Source organism: Carcharodon carcharias, chromosome 13 (genome assembly GCF_017639515.1).
Source record: "Carcharodon carcharias isolate sCarCar2 chromosome 13, sCarCar2.pri, whole genome shotgun sequence".
Classification (NCBI taxonomy): Eukaryota; Metazoa; Chordata; class Chondrichthyes; order Lamniformes; family Lamnidae; genus Carcharodon; species Carcharodon carcharias.
This window is the reverse complement of record NC_054479.1, coordinates 30,487,336-30,509,674: the sequence shown is the minus strand read 5'-3', so window position 1 is coordinate 30,509,674 and position 22,339 is coordinate 30,487,336. Positions and strand designations below refer to the sequence as shown.

The 22,339-nt window shown below is 39.9% G+C and overlaps 2 protein-coding genes across 2 annotated transcripts in view; both read left to right on the top strand.

Annotated features, from left to right (window-relative positions):
• Window positions 1-7,538, top strand: part of sec14l8 (SEC14-like lipid binding 8) — a 76,807-nt gene extending 69,269 nt beyond the window's left edge. The window contains exon 12 of the mRNA XM_041203222.1: window positions 2,439-7,538. Coding sequence (XP_041059156.1) covers window positions 2,439-2,587 — 149 coding nt within the window. The 3' untranslated portion in view covers window positions 2,588-7,538. The remainder of the gene's footprint in view (window positions 1-2,438) is intronic.
• A 2,554-nt stretch (window positions 7,539-10,092) lies between these two features.
• On the top strand, window positions 10,093-21,502 carry mtfp1 (mitochondrial fission process 1). Its single transcript, XM_041203459.1, has 4 exons — window positions 10,093-10,464; window positions 15,960-16,087; window positions 17,674-17,906; window positions 19,834-21,502. The coding sequence occupies exons 1-4, from the start codon at window positions 10,401-10,403 to the stop codon at window positions 19,901-19,903; spliced, it is 495 nt and encodes a 164-aa protein (XP_041059393.1). The 5' UTR covers window positions 10,093-10,400; the 3' UTR covers window positions 19,904-21,502.
• Window positions 21,503-22,339: the final 837 nt, after the last annotated feature.

Here is a 22,339-nt window from a genome sequence, read left to right as displayed (position 1 = left end):
GATCACTAGAGCTAGGTTTGATTGGGTTAAGTTTGCAATCTTCACTTAAAACTGACTTTCTAGGGAGAAATGCAGAATGGGTAGTTACCAATCTATATTGTATCATTCTGTTACCCTGAGAACCTGCATGGTGCTTTCCATTAAAGATAAACATTTTTCTTCCCAATTTTCTCTCTTTATCCCCTCCTCACCTGCAAGCATGAACTCAGACTCTGAAGTGGAAGCCTGAAAATCTCCAAAAGGATATCCAAGATACAGCTAATTTTTCACCCTGATTTTCAGTGCTGTATTGAGTATGTATTGATTGCAGGCTTTGGTATGGAGTTCTGGCCCACAACCATTGGGCAAACATGCCAATAGGAACTCCTCCTTATTAACATGGCAATTACACTTATTGAATGAAATCAGCAGTGACTTAGCAAAGAGAATTAGCTGAGCCCGACATGAATGCTCCTCCAACTTCCGCCTTCTCCAAACACAGCTTTTGACACAAATTATATGACTGTAACATTATCTGCCAATGTAAATGCGCTGCTCACAATTTTTTAGACCGCAATTTATCATCATGAACTATACACTTCCCATTGCTCTTTTTTTTACTGTTTCATTTGTGGTCCTGAGCAATAGGTTCCACTGTGCAGAGACATCACTAATTCATCTTGAGTATTGCTGAAAAAAAGAGACATTTTTTGTCAATGCTTTTCATCTTGTACTCATCAGGATAATTCACAAGAAAATGCCAAAATCAGGGAGAACAATAAATTTATACTGTATGAGAAGAGAGTGTTGATTGGTTAGCAAGTGGACTCTAATTGGTAGAGGCATTGCCATGGAGAATGCACCAGTTGATGGTGACTGACAGTCAACTGCCAAGCATTGTTTGAAATTTAAAGCGGGCAACTTGACCCTGATTGGTCAAGGCATTGCCCTGAGGAATGACTCAGTGAATGGCTGTCACTTATTTCATTTAGCTGAAACAGGTGCAATGTGTGTACATGTTCTTTCTGTCTGCAAAAAACAGGATCCTGTGTATTAATATATGTAGCTTCCAGTACACACAAATGCACCACACTGAGAACCCGACTGATAATCTAAATTGGTTGTCAGCATAATTCTTAGCATATTGAGGATTATTTAGAAATTACTGTCCAAACGAGGAATCACATCTAATGTTGGGCACTGTGTTTTGAGTTTTGCAAGTATGGGTTGGTTGTGTATGGTTTGTACCTTGCCCGTTGTGAACAATGGTTGGGACATGCTGTTTGATATGATCTGCAGGTCTTTGGGATGTATGGCCTACATACCTAGCATCACACTGGTACTGAAATTCATATACCACATGACTCATTTGTATGATAGGCAGAACGTCTTTTTGGCTTGACGGCAGCCTCCTGTTAGTGGAAAACACCACTTGTGTTGCTATTGTATAGTAGCAGCGTGAAACAGCTAGCTTCACCTGTTGCTCAAATTTTTGAGATACCTTCCAGGGTAATCTAAGGTAGATTGGGCACTTTTTAGGCCTGAGGGTGACGGTCTTGCACCTGTTCATGAGTTTGTGTGATATTCAGCATGAAATTATTTGCTCAGGGTAGCCATTATACCATAGGATGCACCCTATTTCAGCATCAAGCTTGCATGGTGAGCAAATGGCTTGAGCCCTATTTACGATGTTGCCGATAAGACCAATCTTGTAGCATGTGGAACTGTAAGAATTCCAATGCGTATATTGACCAGTGAAGGTAGGCTTGTGGTAGACTGCAGTAGAGAACCCCCTGGCTGATTTCTCAACTGGTACGTCAAGGAAAGGGAGTTAATTTGACTGCTCCATTTCAAATGTGAATTTGAGCGCAGGATGGAGCCCATTAAGACATGTAAGGAGATTATTACATGCAGCTGCGGATTTAAATATAGCAAACGTACCATCCACATCTTGGAAATATGCAAGGGCTAGGAGGTTAGGTGTTATTCTGTCAAAGACACATTTCTCTTGGAACCCAACAAAGATGTTTGCAAGACTTGGGCCTAGAGGGGATCCCATGGCAACACCATCTATTTGGGCATACGTGGTGTCATTAAAACGGAACTCACCTGCATGAGTTGCCGGGTTCATAAGTTCAGTGAATACTGATTTATGCAATGGTGGTGGGTCTAGATCGCCATAATATAACGCTGCAGCGCAAATATCTATGGCTTCCTTAATTTGAACATTGGTGAATAGGCCAGCAATGTCAGATAAGCACATGGACACAGCATTGCTATGGATATGCAATTCCTGTGTGGATTTTGCAAATGTGAAAGAATCCTTCGTTGTGTATCCGGAAAACTTGTTTAAAACTGGTCGTAACAAGTAATTTATCTGGATCAGTTCACAGACTATAGACTGTAGATCTAGTTCTGAAATGTTTATGCAATTGTCATTTTGATTTTATTTTCCACAGATGTTCTAAGATTTGACAACACCTACAGCATCATTCATTCCAAGAAAGTTAGCTACTCGGTGGAAGTGCTGCTGCCAGACAAGGGATCAGAAGCACAGATGGATGATCTTGGGAAGAAGATAAAAGAAGTGGATGTCAGTAAAAAATAACAACATTTTGACCAGAGATGTGAATCTGTAAGGCAACTTTTCAGTGAGGTGATTTCAAGTTCTGTGAGGTGTAAGCAGTGTATGCACTGAATGCAATGGCATGTGTTAATCTCTGGCTATATTGTGGACACAGCAGAGCCACCTGTGGTGTGTGCATTTTGTCCAGTGTGGGACCCTGTTGAGTAACCCATGGATTATCATGATCCAGTGAAAATTGGGATAAACAGGGTGCCTATTAAGCATGTTGCTTTTTACCATAATGAGGGTATCAGACATACATACACGCAAAGCCTTTTTAAATAAGACTTTCTCATCTAATATTCAGTGTTCAATTTTTGTTTATACAAAAAAACGACATTAATCTTATGTATTGGTATATTTGGCTGCTGTACTGTCCAACGGACCTAGTAGTATTGGACAGAAGGCCACATCTGTGGTATATCATCAGACTTTAAAAGGATCAAAAAGGTTAGTATAAAGTGATGTGTATTACCTTAAGTCAAATTAAATGAACAATTATTAGATCTTATGGTATTGTAATTTTAATCAATGATAAAGCTACAGCTGATTGTTTTCAATTGATGTTAATGGATTTCTAATTATTTTGAGTAAAAGTACTATTGCACTTAGTTCCAATTATGAATTAATAAAAAAACTCCTAACAATATAGCTTACTCCCCCATTCTATTTAAATGTCTTCTGTGACAATCCCTTGTCACTCTCTGCATTCAGATCAAGAATAATTGGAGCTGCCTTGTTTCTATTTATCTGCCACACTTGTAAAATTGATAACACAAAGTAAACTCACTTATTGCAGCCTTGAGGAACTGAACCACTTGGAATTTGCAAAACCCATTTGAACGTGAATTATCTTGGTTCTATAAAATCTTCAGATTCTTATACTTAGCCTCTACTGTAATTTGAATCCATTTTTATATCCACAGTATGAGAATGAAGTGCAGCCAATGCCTCAATAGATAGGGACAAGTGTACAATCTTTGAGTTTGCAGTCCCACAGCTTCTGTTTATAAATGTGATGAATCAATCACCACAACTTTGTGACTGCTTACTTTTATGATTCAAGCAGGCTGAGAAAGGCAACAATGATCCATGCCTTCTCCTGAGAAAAAGACAAATTAATTTGCTGCTGTGTCTTCCTGGAGCCTCATAAAGAGTTAACAACAGCTCCATATATTTCTAAAATTATATTCACTCCCAATGGTTTATTGCGCTGTCTGCTACAGTACTAAACCATACAGACTGGAAAGATTCCTAATTTTATCCCCAGCTTATGTTGAGGTAGTTAACCTCATACAGGAAGGTAGTACAGTTGGTTAGGCTCGGCTGCAGTGCTCTCATTTGTTTAGTTTGCTAACCCTCCCAGCTAGATTCATGATTGAAGAATGACCATCTAGGCATGATACTGGAGGATTGATAGTATTCATGGTAATAGACCCAGCATGTGTCCATAGCATCAAGATATGAAGAGAGATAACTGGGCAGAAATGATATTTAAAACTATAAAATTCTCTCTCTGTTTACAATAATTTCATCCCAATCATCTTATTCTTGAAAGTGTCAATGTGTTAGCAATAATTTTTTGGCTTCGCTCTCCAATGCTCGGCTCACCTGTCAGGAACGCAATTTCGGAAATTTGGGCAGTTTACTAGTGATTCATTTTCGTGATCAGAAAGTGATGCACATTATGTGTCCAGATTCCTGATAAGTTCTCCCATCAAAGACAGAAAAATTAAATTATTTTTGGCAGTATTTTCTGTCAAGGACAGATTTTATCCGTTTTACTATTGTCCATAATCAGCTTGTTTTGTATGTGAGATGTGTGTGCATTTTCTTACCCTCAGTGATTGTCCCAAGTTAAATAATTCCAGCAGCAAGCTTTATAGTGAGTTTTAAAATAAAGGAGGTTCTTTATTATTCCACACTTGTCCTGGAGGTTTAAAAATATGATACCTCACACACACTAGCACTCACACAAAGATTAGATACAGAGGAAGAAAAAAAATGATTACAATATATAATTATCTCAGTCTCTCTTTTGTGGCAGGCCTGTAGTTTCTCAAATGAGTTGATGCTTTTAGTTGACACGAAGGACTTGTAAACACAGGATTCTCAGTAAGCTGTGAAGCTTCTTGTAGTTGAATTGCCAGGAGGTTGGTTCTCAGGTGAATTTGAAGGCGGAACAGGTTGGGAGAGTCCTTTTCCCATTTTCAAGATATAGCTGTTATTACTTTGTCTGTGTAGTTGTCTTGCAGCTGGTTCTTCCATTTTCAGATGGTCTGTCTGCCTCTGCAGAGCTGATTCTTGCTGTCTTAAAGTAGGCAACAAACACACCTGTCTCACTCATTTGTCCTGTTACAAAACCAAAGTCCTTTAGAAAACAAGGTGATGTGTTAGACCTATAAAAATTCCATGTTGTGGCTTTTCATGCTTTGAGAGTTTGAGACAGCCAAGGTCTTTGAGCCTGGATCACAATATAATGAAAGCCAATGGGATACATTTCACATTTGCCTGACACCCATTGAGTTTTGATGTCCTTGGTGAAACATGGAGCTGGGCTGTCTGCAAACCCCATTGCCTGTAGACTTTGGCCCCTATTTAATCAGGTATTGGCTGCAGACACTACTGTCTACAGTTCAAATACCAAAAGTCAAATGGAATGCTGCAGTCATCTTAACAACTTTTGTATTCACTTTTTAAAAAATACAGCTTTAACATTTGTAATATCTTCATGCCTGTACAGGACATGACATTTCCTTATTGGTAATTACATTTTAATTTGAACCAAAAGTTTGCTTCTGTAGAATTTTTAATTTATGAAACTGAGTTTAAATTAATAAATGTACTATTGGAAAAGAAGTGCCGCAGCTTTAGCATGGTTGGGTCCTGGTCAGCACATTGATTTACAGCTGCAGCCATGCATTGCACACCAGTGGCAGGGTTCCATTATTTGCAATTGCTTTCATTCTAGTACAGCTGCTGTTTGAAGTGCCATTAATTTTAGAGTTTATTTAATTGCAAGATCTGCTGCAGAGTGTGATAAATATCTGTGATGTTTGTGTGTCTGGACTGATATTGTTTAATATGCAATTGAATGTGCAATTATTCAGGGAAGAGAAATTTTTAATTCAGTTTTGGTTTAGAGAAAATGTAAACCCGCTTCAGATCTACTTCCTTGCTTGATCCCACGAATATCAGTAAATAATAGGCATTATGTAATCATTAGAAATGATCTAACCTTGGTTCATGTGAAATCACACATAGCAGGAGTAATTTATTAAAGTTCCAGAAACCTGAGTTTGTATTCTCGCCTTTTATTCAACTCCTTACATGTGTTATTTATAATATGTGCTAGATAATATTGTCTGTAATTGTTAATGTATGTCATACTGTTGTCATCCTATACCTGAAAGTTGCACGAGGGAATGAAGATGTTTTCTTTTTGAGTATTTTGCAGGTCTCATTTTGGACTAAAAAGTTTCTTTTCTCCATGTTGGTTACAAAGACAATTTGAAGTTAACCAAAGTTGATTTTATCTAAAATATAGAATTTCTGAACTGCTGATTTGTGTGATGAATGTGAGTATCTCAGTGTGACAACCCCAGAAGGGTTTGAAATCTGCGATGTCAACACTGCTGTTTACAGAGAAATAATATGTCATCGATCGGAGTAAATCATACATCCATTTTACATCTGATTAACAAAATAAGAATATAGAAACAGAAAAAGCTGTTCAGTCCATCTAACTGACTTTTATCTCCTAACCATATGAAATCATATCTGACAAACCTTTCAACACAATTTCTGTATTCTAAACAGGAAATGAATAAATTCTAATTGTAATGCTTCTAGATCATTTTGTCCTTTAGATTGATCACCATTGATTGAACTTTATTAGTTTCTTCTTTTAGCTCAGTAACTTAAACCTGGGTTCTTCTATCACCCACTTCTTCCTGCAAACTTTGATCTTTTAACATCCCAGAAAGGCTGATTTCACCAGCCTCGGGGGTCACCATGCACTATGGTTGTTGGATCTTCTTAAAGTGTTTTGGAACCTCTGGTTCGAACTGAAAATAATTTGGTTGATTCTTTAGTGGTGGTGTAAGAGTTCTTGTTTAAATTCTCACAAGCTGTGGATAATCAGTGCAAGGTACTGTCAGATGCAGCATGTAATTCAGTAGTTGCAAATAGTTACTTAATTGACACAGTGTCTTGCACAATTCCCAAAACAATTAGCTGGTAGTGATCGCTAGACTGCACAGAGCTTTATTTATTTATTCATAAATCAGTTGAGTTACTATACATTGAGACAAAAAGAACAAACAATTTTTTATCAAGAACAGATCCAGCTGCAAATTAGCAGCTACTCTTTTACCAAAAATATAGCCAAAATGTTTTGGTATGTTCAATAAATTACTAATACAATTCAAAGGCTCTTTCCCTTTGAGGCAATTTTTTTAATATACTGTATAACACGTGGGAAATGGGATGAACTCCTCAGCTGCCACAGAGAGTTGTACGACAATTTTACAGAGTTCCATTTTACCATAAGAATGATTAAGAAATGTATTTTCCTGCATTTGTGGTGGATACTGTGTTTGTTAACTCCTGAAATGTACATTGTATGGATGATTGTGATTCTCCACCTCCAGTGGGAAGCCAAACTTGCAAACAACACAGGTTGGACAGTCATGGCTATAATGTTGTTGCTGTATCTCTGCCTCACACTCCCTGTGAGTGCAGATCCTTGCCGGAGCCTTGAATCACAAAATCACTGCTGGTCGATAAAAGTTTAACGTCAATAAAAAGCACTAAAATTTTTTTTTCAAATAATTTTGCATTTGGATTTGTAACTATTGTGAAAAATAGATGTGAGGCAAAATCAATTGTGTATTTTGTGGGAAACAATAAAATGATCTGTTTGTTTCAAGCTAAACCTGTTTTCTTAGGGTGTTTTGTTTTGACAATGTTTTGTTTTACTGGAATTTTTTTGGTTATTAGTATAATCGAAACCACAAGTCAGACTATGCTGTCTTTTGTCACCCGGATGCTCACTTAAACATTCACTTTTATATAAGGAGTGTCAGTTGGACTGGGAATGTTTATCTGCAATAGTACTGAAGACTTGTGCTCCAGAACTGGCCACGCCCTTGGCCAAGCTGTTCCGGTACAGCTACAACACTGGCATCTACCTGGCTATGTGGAAAATTGCCCAGGTATGTCCTATACATAAAAAGCAGGACAAATCCTACCCAGCCAATTACTACCCCTTCAGCCTACTCTTGATCATCAGTAAAGTAATGGAAGGGATCTCAACAGTGCTATCAAGCAGCACTTGCTTAGCAATAACCTGCTCACTGATGCCCAGTTTGGGTTCTGCCAGGGCCACTCAACTCCTGACCTCATTACAGTCTTGGTTCAAACATGGACAAAAGAGCTGAACTCCCGGGGTGAGGTGAGAGTGACTGCCCTTCACATCAAGACTGCATTTGATCGAGTAAGGCATCAAGGAGTCCTAGCAAAACTGGAGTCAATGGGAATCAGGGGGAAATCTCTTCACTGGTTGAAATCATACCTCGCGCAAAGGAAGATGGTTGTGGTTGTTGGAGGTCAGTCATCTCAGTTCCAGGACATCATTGCAGGAGTTCCTCAGGGGAGTGTCCTCAGCCCAACCATCTTCAGCCGCTTCATCAATGACCCTCTCTCCATCATAAGGTCAGAAGTGGGGATTTTCGCTGATGATTGCACAATGTTCAGCACCATTCCTGACTCCTCAGATGCTGCATCAGTCCATGTTCAAATGCAGCATGACCTGGACAATATCCAGACTTGGGCTGACAAGTGGCAAGTAATCTTCGCGCCACACAAGTGCCAGACAATGTCCATCTCCAACATGAGAGAATCTAACTATCGCCCCTTGACGTTTAGTAGCATTACCATCACTGAATTCCCCACTATCAACATCCTGGAGATTACCATTGACCAGAAACTGAACCGGACTAGCCATATGAATACTGTGGCTACAAGAGCAGGTCAGAGGCTAGGAATCTTGTCATGAGTAACTCACCTCCTGACTCCCCAAAGACTGTCCACCATCTACAAGGCACAAGACAGGAGTATGATGGAATATTTCCCAATTGCCTGGATAAGTGCAGCTCCCACAACACTCAAGAAGCTTGACACCATTCAGGACAAAGAAGCCCATTTGATTGGCACCATATCCATTTTGCTTCCTGCAACACCAACACACAGTAGCAGCAGTGTGTACCATCTACAAGATGCACTGCAGGAATTCACCAAGGCTCCTTAAACATCACCATCCAAACCCATGACCACTATCATCTAGAAGGACAAGGGCAGCAGATAGATGGGGACACCACCACCTGTAAGTTCCCCTCCATATCACTCACCATCCTGAATTGGAAATATATTGCTGTTCCTTCACTGTTGCTGGGTCAAAATCCTGGAACCCCTTCCCTAACAACTCTGTGGGTGTATCAACACCACATGGACTGCAGCGGTTCAGGAAGGCAGATCACCACCAGCTTCTCAAGGGGAACTAGGGATGGGCAATAAATGCTGGCCCAGCCAGTAAAGCCCACATCCTGTGAATAAATAAAAAAAAATCTGGATGAAGCGTCTTTGAAAGAGTTACGCACAGGAAAATAAGAGGGAAGCAAATAATAGAGCACAAGGTGTAATGTGTGATTTTTCACACGGTGCACTTCCTATCAGTTCTGTTGAAGGGTCATGAGGACTCAAAACGTCAACTCTTTTCTTCTCCACCGATGCTGCCAGACCTGCTGAGTTTTTCCAGGTAATTCTGTTTTTGTTTTGGATCTCCAGCATCTGCAGTTTTTTGTTTGTTGCACTTCCTATCCATTTCATATTATCACGGGAGGCCAAGTGCTTCCCTGCAGGAAAGGAGAATGGATGAAAATAGCGAGATCACTGATCCCAGGCTATTGTTGCACACATCTATCTCCATAGCAAGCTGAGAGTAGAACTGGCAAGGGGCGAGGAGTAAGTCTCCAATCTACCCCCTCTACCAGGGAAGGTGTGCAGCAAAGAGAGACTTCGGGGAAGAGAAATAAATGCAGGTGAAAGAGTGATTTTTCTTTTCAAGCTATTGAAGGACTTAAAATCTTTTCTGGAGCAACCACAGAGGATTATCTGTTGAGGTCTCCAGTCCTTTGCAGAGAGTTCACCAACACCACACTGTTGAAGAAAGCTAGCAGGATGAAGGTTTATTTAGAAGGGAGTTTGCTCCAGTAGCAGGAGTACATCTGAATCGCGATTGTAGAGTTACTCTGCAGTTGCTGTGGGTAAACAGCGCGAGTATTTTTCACGGTTATTAAACATGTGCTTGAATGTTGTTAACTATCCCAGCCTTGGGCATGGTGCCGCAGAATAAATGGGAGAGTCTGTGATTGGCCAAGGCTAAGCTGATGGGGGCCTAAAGCAGCTTTCGAAAGCGCTATGTTGCCCATCCCTAGTCCATTTGCTGGTTACAACCACCGCGGCTTCACCGAATCTGGAGATATCACAGTCAGGGAGGGAGTGCCCCAACTGTTTAAAAAAAATCCCTTTAGAACAACAATATTGTTGGGGTGGATTGAGCATCTTTTTTTAATAGTGCCCCACCTCTGCTGTCTCTGCCTGGTCACTAGAGGCGGATGTTTCCTGATTTGTCTACAAGGCCGAGCCTGACAGTGGTTGGTTACATTCAGTGGTTACTTTCCTGGTGAATGTATCCGCTGTTGCGGCGCGGCGACCGGAGGAGATCGGGATCGGGATGGACGAGCCAGGAAAGCAGGACAAGGTCGACATCTACCGGGACACCTGGGTCCGCTTTCTGGGTAAGATCCGGCGAGGAAATCCTCAGCGTTTCGGGGGGAGAGAGAGAGAGTGTGAAAGCCGGGCTGGGATTAGCCGCTTGACCCCCGAACCCACTCCAGTTTATCTCAGTCCCCGAGACTAAAGGAGCAAATCCCCGCTTTTGAAATTAAAATATTATTCACGCTCCAAGAATTTTGGTTCTCAGTGCAATAAATGACCTTGAAATAAAGTTAGTGCAAGTTCACACCCCAGCTAATCAGGGCAGGGTGATTCACACTAACATACATGGTGATTCAGAGAGAAGTCATTTTACAAACTGCTTCTCCAAAGTTACTTTCGAGTTCTGTGAAGCTATTAAATGTGTAATGATAGCAATGTGGGCTCCCCTCTTACTCTACCAAACATGGGCTCCCAAGTCTCAGGCAAAAAATAAGAGTCCCTTTAAAGTTTAAACGAACATGGTTAGAAAACGTCAAGTCCCAAGAGTAATGGCCATGAATTTACTGGATAAGTTCTCATCACTGTTCACTTGGCTCTTTGAAGTTACGTCTCCAGAGGCCCAGCTCATCATCCGTACTTGGTGTGGGGGGAGCCAGATTTCACTAGTTGCTTACAGTTGGCTCTGCCTCGCCCCCAATCTGTTTGTATTACCAAAGCATTTTTACTTTTTTAAACAATGTTCACAAACGTAAGGAAATCTGGAAGATTCCATATTCAGTAAAGATTGCAGAGAACTATCCTCCACAAAATAACATTTGAAGGATTAGGTCTTGATGGTGGATGCCTTTTCTTAAATAAAAAATCAAAACAAAAAGAGAAGTCACATCAGATTCATGATGTTTTTGGTCATCTGACTTTATGTGGCTTGATGTCATATTTTGTTGTATAATAGTCCTGTGATTTTTTTTTCATATTTGTTCAGGCACAGCATTTATTACTCATCCCTAGTTCAAAGGGCATTTTGGAGTCACATGTAGGCCAGACCAGGCAGCAGATTTCCTTCTGTAAAGGGCATTAGTGAACCAGCATTGGTGTAAAATGGATTCAGCATTTCACTGCTGCTGAAGTTGAGGGGTATGAATTAGGTGTGAAGATCTGCAATGGAATAGTGAGACTGCCTATTCCAGGCAATCTTTCTTCATTTTGTTCTGATGTACATTCATCTTTAACTCGGGATTCAAGCTATATTCACAATATAACGACTGCATTGGTGCAAAGCTTCACATCAACACTGTAGTTGCCTCCTGAGCATCCCTGATTTTAATCGCTCCACCACTGGTGCACGTTACTTCAGTTCTTTGGTCCCATGCAGTACCCTCTCTGCCTCTACCTCACTTTCCTCCTTTAAGGCATTCCTTAAAATCTGCCTCTTTGACCAAGCTTTTGGTCATCTGACTTTATGTGGCTCGTGTTGCTACTACATAGAAGCTGCGGGAAACAGCTAGCTTCACCTGTTGCCCAAATTTTTGAGATATTTTAACCTTCCACAACAAAGTTTTTCCCCATAATACTGAAAATTAGTCCTCAAGTACATATCTAATTGCCTTTTGAAAGTTCCAACGTAATCTGATTCATCACCATTTCAAGTATTGCATTCCAGATCTTAACACGGTGTGTAGAAGTTTCTCCTCATTTCCCTTCTGGTTCTTTTGCCAATTATTTCAAACATATAACCTTGTTTACTAATCAACTTGCCAGAGGAAACAGTCTCTCCCTTCCTGATCTATCAAAACCCTTGTAATTTTGAATACCTTGACTGGGTCTCCCTTTTAACCTTCTCTGCTGTAAGAACAATCCCAGATTCCCCAATCCCTTCACTGAATCTCCAACTGAAATCCCTCATCCCTGGTATTATCTTGGTAAACCTTCTCTGTACACCCTTTGGGGCCTTGGCACCCATTCTAAAGTGTGATGCCCAGAATTGTACACAATACTCCAGCTGAAGCCTAATCAGAGATAAGAACATATGAACAAGGAGCAGGAGTAGGCCATTCAGCCCCTCGAGCCTGCTCTGCCATTTAATAAGATCATGGCTGATCTGATAGTGACCTCAAACCTGCATCCTGCTTACCCCCGATAACCTATCACTACCTCTTGCTTAGCAAGAATCTATCCAGCTCTTTCTTAAAAATATTCAAAGGTAGTGCTTCCACCATCTTTTCAGGAAGAGAGTTCCAAAGACACTCAGCCCTCTGAGAGAAAAAAAATTGCCTCATCTCCCATTTGAATGGGCGACTCCTTATTTTTAAACAGTGACCCCTAGCTTTAGATTCTCCCACAAGAGGAAACATCCCCTCCACATCCACTCTGTCAAGATCGCTCGGGATCCTATATGTATCAATTAAGGTGCCTCTTACTCTTCTAAATTGCAGAGGATACAAGCCTAGCCAGACCAACCTTCCCTCATAAAACAGCCTGCCCATATCAGATATTAGACTGCTAAACCTTCTCTGAATTGCTTACAACATATTTACATCCTTCCTTAAATAAGGTGACCAATACTGTACACAGTTTCCAGATGTGATTTCACTAGTGCTCTGTATAACTGAAGTATAACCTCCCTACTTGTGTATTAAATTCCCCTCAGTATAAATGGTAACATTCTGTTAGCTTTCCCAATTACTTGTTGTACCTGCATACTAGCCTTTTGCAATTCATGCATTAAGACACCCAGATCCCTCTGCTTTTCAGAGCTCTGCAATCTCTCACTATTTAGATAATATGCTTTCTTTTATTCTTCCTGCCAAAATGGGCAATTTCACATTTTCCCACATTATCCTCCATTTTCCAGATCTTTGCCCACTGACTTAACCTGTCTGTCTTTTTGTAGCCTCCTTTTGTCCTCTTCACAACTCACTTTCCTACCTATCTTTGTGTCGTCAGCAAATTTGGCAACCATCCCTTCAATTAGTCATTTATATAAATTGTAAACAATTGAGGCCCCAGCGCTGATCCCTGTGGCACACCAGTTGTTACATCTTGCCAACCTGAAAAAGACCCACTTATGCCTACTTTCTGTTTCTTGTTAGCCAGCCAATCTTTTATCTATGACAATATGTTACCCCCAATACCATGAGCTTTTATTTTCTGCAATTGCCTTTGATGTGGCACCTTATCAAATGCCTTCTGGAAATCCAAGTACAGTACATCCACCGGTTCCTCTTTATCCACAGCATGTATTACTTCCTCAAAGAACTCCAATAAGTTTCACAAAACCATGTTGACTCTGCCTGATCACATTGAACTTATCCAATTGCCCTGCTAAAGCTTCTTTAATAACAGCTTCTAACATTTTCCCAAGAAAGGTGTTAATCTAACTGGCCTGTAGTTTCCTGCTTTCTGTCTCCCTCCCTTTTTGAATAATGGAGTTATATTTGATATCATCCAATCTAATGGGATCTTCCCCAAATGTAGGGATTTTCAGAAAATTAAAACCAATGCACCAACTCTCTCACTAGCCACTTCTTTTAAGGCCCTAGGATGAAGTCCATCAGGTCCTGTGCTCTTGTCAGCCCGCAGCTCCAACAATTTACTCAGTACCACTTCTTTGATGATTGTAATTTTCCTGAGTTCCTCCTTCCCATTTCCTGATTTATAGCTGCATCTGGGATGTTACTTTTATCCTCGCTAGTGAAGACTGGTGCCAAGTACCTTTTCAATTCAGCTGCCATTTCCTTGTTTTCCCTGTTTCAATTCTCCACTCACTTTCTATAAGGCCAACGCTCACATTGTTAACTTGTTTCGTTTTTAAATATTTATAGAAACTTACTATCTGTTTTTATATTCCTAACTAGCTTTCTCTCTTACTCTACCTTTACAAAGTCAAGTATCACATAACCTTTCCTGACTGCTTTGTCAACTTGCCCTGCCACCTTCAGAGATATGTGAACATGCACCCCAAGGTCCTGCAGCTTTTGCAGCCTTAAAATAGTACCGTTTAGATTATGTTGCCTCTGCATGTTACTATTCCCTAAGTACATCACTTCACAATTATCCACATTAAATTGCATCTGCCACGTGTCTGCCCATGTTACCAGTCTGTCTTAAGTCCTCCTGAAGTGTGCTACTGTCCTGCTCACTAATCACTTTGTCAAGTTTCATATGATCAGCAAACTTCAAAATTAGTCTGCCAATACCCAAGTCAAATCATTTATATACAACAAGAAAATGCAGTAGTTGCAATCCTGACTATTGGGAGACCTAACTGCATACTTTGCTCCAGTCAGAAAAAACATAGGTTTACCGTTACACCCTGCCCCCTATCCCTTGGCCAATTATGTTGGCCTCAAACCTCAAAGTATACAATAAATACCACTCAGGCAGGTAGGCCCATAACTTCAATTGCTAGTAGGCAAGAGCGTGCAATGTAGTAATTGTTTCTCATTTGTTCAGCAATGTATATTTTAGACCATCTCAAGCTGTTTTGGGTTTAGCTCATTTTTATATTGTAGAACACATTTTTAAAGTAAATATAGCCAAAAAATATGAATACAGCTGGTAAGTTAACTCTTATGAAAGGTTATATCCTGGGACATTAATTTGTCAATTCTCTCTACAGATGCTGAATATTTCAAGCATTTTCTGTTTTTATTTCAAATTTCCAGTATCAATAGTTTTTGCCTATTATTTACATTGAAAACATTTCTAGATTCTGATTTGAGATGTTTATCTTCCATTAGGAAACTAAGCTATCTGTGGCTAAGGTTTAGTATTAAATTCAATGTAAAAAAAAAAGTTATTGTGTTTTACACAACTGCATGTTTTCTCCTTCTAAGCAACAAAAAATTACATTATGAAACTGATAATGTGGTCCGAGCCAGCTGTACTGTTGGCACAGTGAGTATTGACTGAATTATCTGGGAAGAGACAGACAAGCTGAGGCCTACTGTGCACCAATAGCGCACAGAGTGGTACGATGTGATGGGGAAGTGCCTGTGGTTCTGAGGGCTTGCACACTGGCCTTAGATAAGCCTTGTTAAATCTCAAACCGTAATGTGCAACTTTTTCAATATTTGCTTAAATGTTTTCAACGATATGAAAGAAGCTGAAGCAGTTTGAGCCATTTTGCTCTTTTTTTCTCCCATAGCGTCTGCTTGCATTGGGAGGAAATGAAGCTAATTTCAATGCAATGTTGATAGAAATTGCTAATACAGAATTCTACCAATAGCATTCATTAAATATGACTTGCATGTTATCACCATTGATCATATAAACCCAGGGAATTAGAACCTGCCCAAATCCCAGGACAGCAATCCAACATGACAGTGAATTTATCACATTGGTTACAGTACCTGACTCAGTGCACCAGCCTCCTGGTATTTCTATGCAGAGGGTGGCCTTGTTAAAGACTCTTAAACATAATGATAGCAGGGGGTTTGAAATAAAAACAGAAAATGCTTGAAATATTCAGCATCTGTAGAGAGAATTGACAAATTAATGTCCCAGGATATAACCTTTCATAAGAGTTAACTTATTATAACACAAACCTGATTTTTGATCTCTTTGGTGGACTAAGGATATGCTAATGAAGTTGGTGAAGCATTCCGGGCACTAGTACCTGTGGGATTGGTCTGGGCCAGTTATGGGATATCAACTGCATATGTGACAGCTGATGCAGTCGACAAGGGGAAGAAGGCGGCTGCTGTGAGTACAATTTTTCACATAATGAATAATCCTGCCCTGCTTGCTTTACATCTATTGGTGTTACCTTTTGAATTAGTATGTTTAAGAGCACCTTTCAGCATATTCTGTTAGAGAACTATTCAGACACCTAAGATTGATACACAATGTGAGGCTCCTCGTGTTTGCGTGTTTGTTTGTGTGTGTGTGTGTGTGTGTGTGTGTGTGTGTGTGTCTGCTGTTCCACAAGATCCAGGGTTAAGCAAAGAAGTTGCCCCCATCCGTTAGATGATCTGCTTCACCACTGATGTTCTAATAGCTTTATCTTTCTTCTGGCTAAGGGGTTTGGACACACAATGGTTACCACACAGAGGGAGGCCATTTACCCTGTCACATCTGTGGCAGCATTCTGTAATTGGGTATGTGTCTCTATGGTTGCTGATCAATAATGAGGAAAGATCTTCAATGTAGTGGGGCTAGTCCTCATACCATTTCCATGCCTTCCAGTTCCTTTCCCTCCAAAAAACTTATACTGAAAGCCGTTGTTTCATTTGACCAGGATTATTTTGGCTTTCTGTTCTTAGGACTATTGAGACACTATTCCATGCACTATCAGAGATCATGATGAGTATTTTCTTTAAAAAAAAAGTAAATATTTTTCATTTAACAATAAACCTTTTGAAGCAGTATTATAGGATAGGTTTCTGCTTGTGCAAGTGACAGTTCTATTTGTGACTTCCAACAGCCAGCAACTGGTTTGTGTAACCGAACATTGTCTAAAATTTACTGTACCCTGGATAAGGTGGTCCTCCTGTCACCAGAGCTTGATCATGGTGGAAACCAGCACTACAACCCAGGAGTAATGGGCTGAGTGATAAAAATAAAGTATGAATAATAACTAACTATGAAACAAATTATATTTATTATGTAGAAAATACCCCCATAAGTACAACTAAACCCCAGTATAGGCTGCATTTAGAGTTTTGATACCAGGTGGGCAAAATACTTAAAACTGCAGAATAACATTTTGAATAAAGATGCTCAGCATATAGGAACTGTCAGTCTGGAACTTTCCTTCCCACAAAAGTTTGAACTCATCATAATTCTATCAGAGGTTTTTGCCATTGCTGGAATCCCTGCAGTTGCTATGCTGCTCCCAGCGAGAAGGGTCAAATGCTATAATTGGCATCGCCACAATTTTTTAATATATCCACATTGTCCAGAGGCTGGCCTGATGGTACAGTTTGCTTCTCCATTGAATTCTGCATTCAGCCCAGGTACAAGTTGCCCGAGTACCCTCACAGCAAGGAAATTGGCACTGGGATAGCAGAATTAGGGTAGGTTATCAAGAGGAAAGCCACTGTGTGAAAAGGAAAGAGGGAGGGAGGGAAGTATTAAGCAGGTATCAATCAACTCGGCAGGAGAAAATAATGACAAGGTTTTTATCAGCAGTAAAGCTGAACAACAATAAACCCCTGCAGTGTGCCAAAATGTGATGTAGGATAGAATCTCAATCTTTCTAGTCATAAAGGACCCCTGAGATTTAAAAAATGCTTCAAATGCCTAACAATCCTCCTTCTCACCCACCCCCCTCCCCATCCCTGACTTAGGCTCATGGAGACAAACCTGGAAAATCTTTGACTGTCGGTGTAGCGGTGGTGGATACTTTCATATGGCAGGCATTGGCCTCAGTTATAATTCCAGGATTCACCATCAATCGACTATGTGCAGCTTCTCTTTTGCTACTGGGGAAAACTACCAGATGGCCACTCCCTGTGAGAAAGTGGACAACAACTGCTATTGGCTTGTCTGCCATCCCAGTCATTATAACTCCTATTGATCGGTAAGACCTTGTCTTGGGTGATACAGTTTAATGTTTCAGTCTCTCTAATTGGTTTAAAAAGTCATGGTGGTACATGTATTGATCCCCTATTTGAACAAATACAACTTTTTGGTGAGAGTTGCTCGGTTGTGCAAATTTTTGAAACTAATTATGAAAATAAGCGGAGAAAAAGAGGAAAAGAATTGTATAGAAGCCAAAGTGATGTGGCAAAATGGAGAAATACTCTGGTCAATGTGTATAGCAAAACCAAAAATACACTTTCTCCTGAATCATCGACTGATAGATAGCAACCAGTGTTTAGTTTATTGGTTTGTATAACTCACTGTTGACCTTCAAAATAGGAGAGTTTTGAAAACTCTTAATTTATTAGGTTGGACAGAACACATTACATACTTGCATTGTCAAACCTGTTGGGCTTTGTCTTTATTCCAAGGTTATAGATCCAATGAACAATGTAGTCTAGTAGAATTAATCAATGACTTTACTGAGGCAGTGGTATGAACCACTGAATGTCCATCAGTGTGGAAAGTTAATGAGCCTAAGTTGTAAATTTCTGTTTTGGGCCATGCAAATGGCTTTGCAAAGACCCAAAGTTTAAAAGTGGCACAGTCTTCATAATGGGAGTGTTGGTGAGCAGCACACTCAGATCAAAAGATTTGTGGTCACATTTCACAATTTTTGTGTTAAAAAAGGACAAATTTCTGCAAGTAAGGTTTATTTCTCAAGTTATTGGTAATCATAAAGCTGTATTCATAAGGACATTGAAACCTCAAATACCACACGGAGCCTTTCCCACCATTGGATTAGTAATTTGGCTTTTCAAACTCAGTAGGTTATCTGTTTAATGTTAGAAACTGCCACTCTTGCCCGGGAACTGAGCTTCACAGTGTTATCCAAGTACTCATGATTTACCTTTTATAGTTTGGTGCAGCCTGCAGCAAGGCACAGACAGCAGGGAACTCTGGGCTTCTAATTACACTTTGCACTATACAAACTCTGATCTGATGAATTACATCTGTACTACAGCGATAGGTCTGTCAAGGAAATAGCATATTCTCGGCTTTGGATCCAGTAAAAGTTAAAGTACAAAACAAAAACAGAACCACCTGGAAAAACTCAGCAGGTCCAGCAACATCGGCGGAGAGGAGAACAGTCGACGTTTCGAGTCCTCATGACCCCTCAACAAAACTGAGTTCTGTTGAGGGGTCATGAGGACTCGAAACGTTGACTCTTTTCTTCTCCGCCGATGCTGCCGGACCTGCTGAGTTTTTGTTGTGGATTTCCAGCATCCGCAGTTTTTTTGTTTTTATCTCAAAGTTAAAGTACCACAGACTCATGGTTACAGATTGAACTTCAACCATTTGTCCTTACATATATTGTAAACAAAATAGTTCACAGAAATAGAAGTCACTCATGGTTTTGTGTCAAATCATTTGACCATTCTACCACTTTGTATACATGAGGTCAATTTTAACCCTATCCGTCTGGTAGAAATCAATCAACAGCAGTTAACACCAACCACAGTAGTTATCCCCTCAGAACTTGCCCATTCCCATTACTGGTGATCCTACCCTGCAGGATTAGATAGCTGCCTATAACCAGTAATACCTTGTGAACTTCCAAAAACTGGAATCCGATAAAGTCACCAAGAACCTGGGCCCCAGTGAGGAGGCTTTCCCGGCAGGTAAAAGCCGGTTGAGAACTGTTGAAGGGCGATAGAGGCTCAAAGGGCAAGTCAGAAACTTTCTTTTTGGTACCAGCAGGACTTGCATGGTTCCATTATGCCATCTATCAAGAGTATACATTAAGGAGACAGCCCTGGTAAGAGAGCAACACTCTCGGTGGTTATTTCATCTTGTTCTGATAGGATTAAGTTTTCTGTGAGGCATTTTCCAGTTCATTAACACAATCCTATTACTCTTTCCAGGTCTGTGGACTTTCTTTTGGATTCTACGTTAAGAAAGTTGTATGGAGAGGAAGAAAAGCACAAACCATAACCAAAGGCAATCAGAACTTTAGCCAGTTTAATATTCACATACAGTATAGCTTTAACTTATCTTGCAAGGCAATGAACTTTGTACTCCAACTCTGGAGACAAGTCTCCATTTTTAAAACAGTGGGCATAAGATGAAATTCTTCTTATAATGGGAAAAAAGTAGGTGCTTTTGTTTATCTTGTTCGAAAGCTGCCAGGAAAATGTAGCAACATGCAAGCTTGATATCGGGGAATAATTTTGTTCGTGGATTGATATTTACACAGAAAATGAAGCATTTTCCTGTTTAGGTGTCAAATAGGCTAAGGCTGGGTTACCCGCTGAGATTATTGAATTGTGCATCAGCTTTCTTGAATACTGTGGAGAAAATATACATCAATGATATTATTGCACTGCATCATAAAAGTGATTTGAACCTGTAGGCCGTTCATTGCGCATAATCCAACACTTATGCTATCTAAGTCTGAGGAGAGAAACAGTTTAAGGAAACTGTTGCTCAGTCTCCTTGACCTTCACATCACGTCCAAATCCTATGAAACATTACACTTGCGTTGCCTGGAGATAGGAATTGGATAGGTCTGATCTGCAACATCAACCTTTCTCTTTTGGAGAAACTAGATATAGATGTGTGCTACAGCATAAGTAATGAAGCACATAAAGTGAGTATAAAGCAGCTGGATGTAAAATGTAGTTAGTTGTTCAATGCATTAGCAGCTAATGATTGATTAATCAAGAGGAGAATGAACCATATCTGTGCTGTTTAATTGAGAAAGTTATTTTCTCACCAAGGACATGTAGGTAGGTATGCCAATTTATATTAATTCCTGTTCAAATATTTTGGATTTTCTTCTTATTCTAAATTGAATTGACCTAATTTGCAAAACAGTTCTACCTCTACTAACCTGTCAGGAAATTGTATTGAGATAGTATAGCATTTTTATTTTACATTTGCTTTTGATGCTGCACCCATCTTCTCAGCACATACCAGCAAGATTACAGTGTCAAAGGAATAGGTTCTAAGTGGAAAAGATCCTTCTCCCCTCACTTTTACATATTAAATTTTTGGTCATTTCCAAGACTGGAAGTTGGTCCCAAAGAAAGAACAGGTAACTTTCTCAAAGCTGCACATAACGAAACGCAGAGCAAATTTGCCCAGCTTATATTATTAATCTCTTGGCGCAATGACCTAAAACAAGTTCAATTAAGACATACTAAGGAAACCAGTGAACTAGAAGAAAGAAACCACCTCTTGTATTTCAGATACAGTTCTAAGCCTTTGTCCTAAATAAGTTATTTCCCAGCATTGTTATTCCATCTTTCTCATGAAAAAGATTCTCTCTGCTGCAGATCATGCCCCCTGTGTTAGAATAAAAATATTGCATGTTAGTTTATTACACAGTGAGTACGTGTTACCTGTGGAAAAAATGTCAGGGTATTGGCTAAGACCTGAACTCAAAATAAATAGGTATCCTATCAGTGCTGATCTCCTATTGTCCAGATGCATCAACTATAAACTAGAATTAACTATTTCTTCACAGCTGAAACATTCAATAGATATGTTGTATAACTGCACCTAAAATACAAATACAGAATCTTGCCCACAGCAGCAGTTAGTTTTTTTTCTTCCTTTTTTGGCTGACACAGGCATGGATGGGCTGAATGGCCTCTTTCTGTGCCATAACCTTTCTATGGTTCTATGTGCTATCAAAATCTTGAATATTCAAAACTGGTGTCACAGTGGCAAAGAGTCCCTGGAATTGCAAGATACTCACTGCCTAGACTTAAGAAGAACACTCACTTGGGTGAGATACAAAAAAGACCCTGTGATTCTTACTCTCGCAACAACCACCAGTGGCTAATGCAACAGAACTTGACTTCAAGCAGCTATTGAGGGGAATGACTGCAACAGCATTTAAAATGGAGTTGGATAAGTATTTGAACAATATAAGACAATATGGTGAAAGAACAATGGGATCATGTAGAGATATTTAGTTGAAGAACTACCACTGGCAGGATGGACCAAATGTCCTCCTGTTCTGCAATTTCTATGATGGAGGATGAATAGAAAATTGGCAAGAAAAGAAATAAATAATAAGTAACCATTGTTTTATCACCTTGGCTACCTGGTTATAGAATGACATTGACAACAAAGCTGACCAGGATCCAGCTGTTCCTTTGGATAGAGATGCTGCTTGGTACAGTGAGAGTTGACTGGAAGAATAGCCTGGCTACTGGTATCAGCCTTCCAGCTATAGCATGAGGGGAGGGTTGAAATTATGCTGATGTTGACCAGACTACTTTTGCATTGCATCAGCAGCAGCAGGTGTTATACTGAAGCTATTGCAATGCTCAGAGGGATTGAGAGCAAGAGGTGTGTGTATTGATACAAGAGGGACTTGAAAAGCCTGACATCCGATCAGACAGGTGTCCACCAACACCT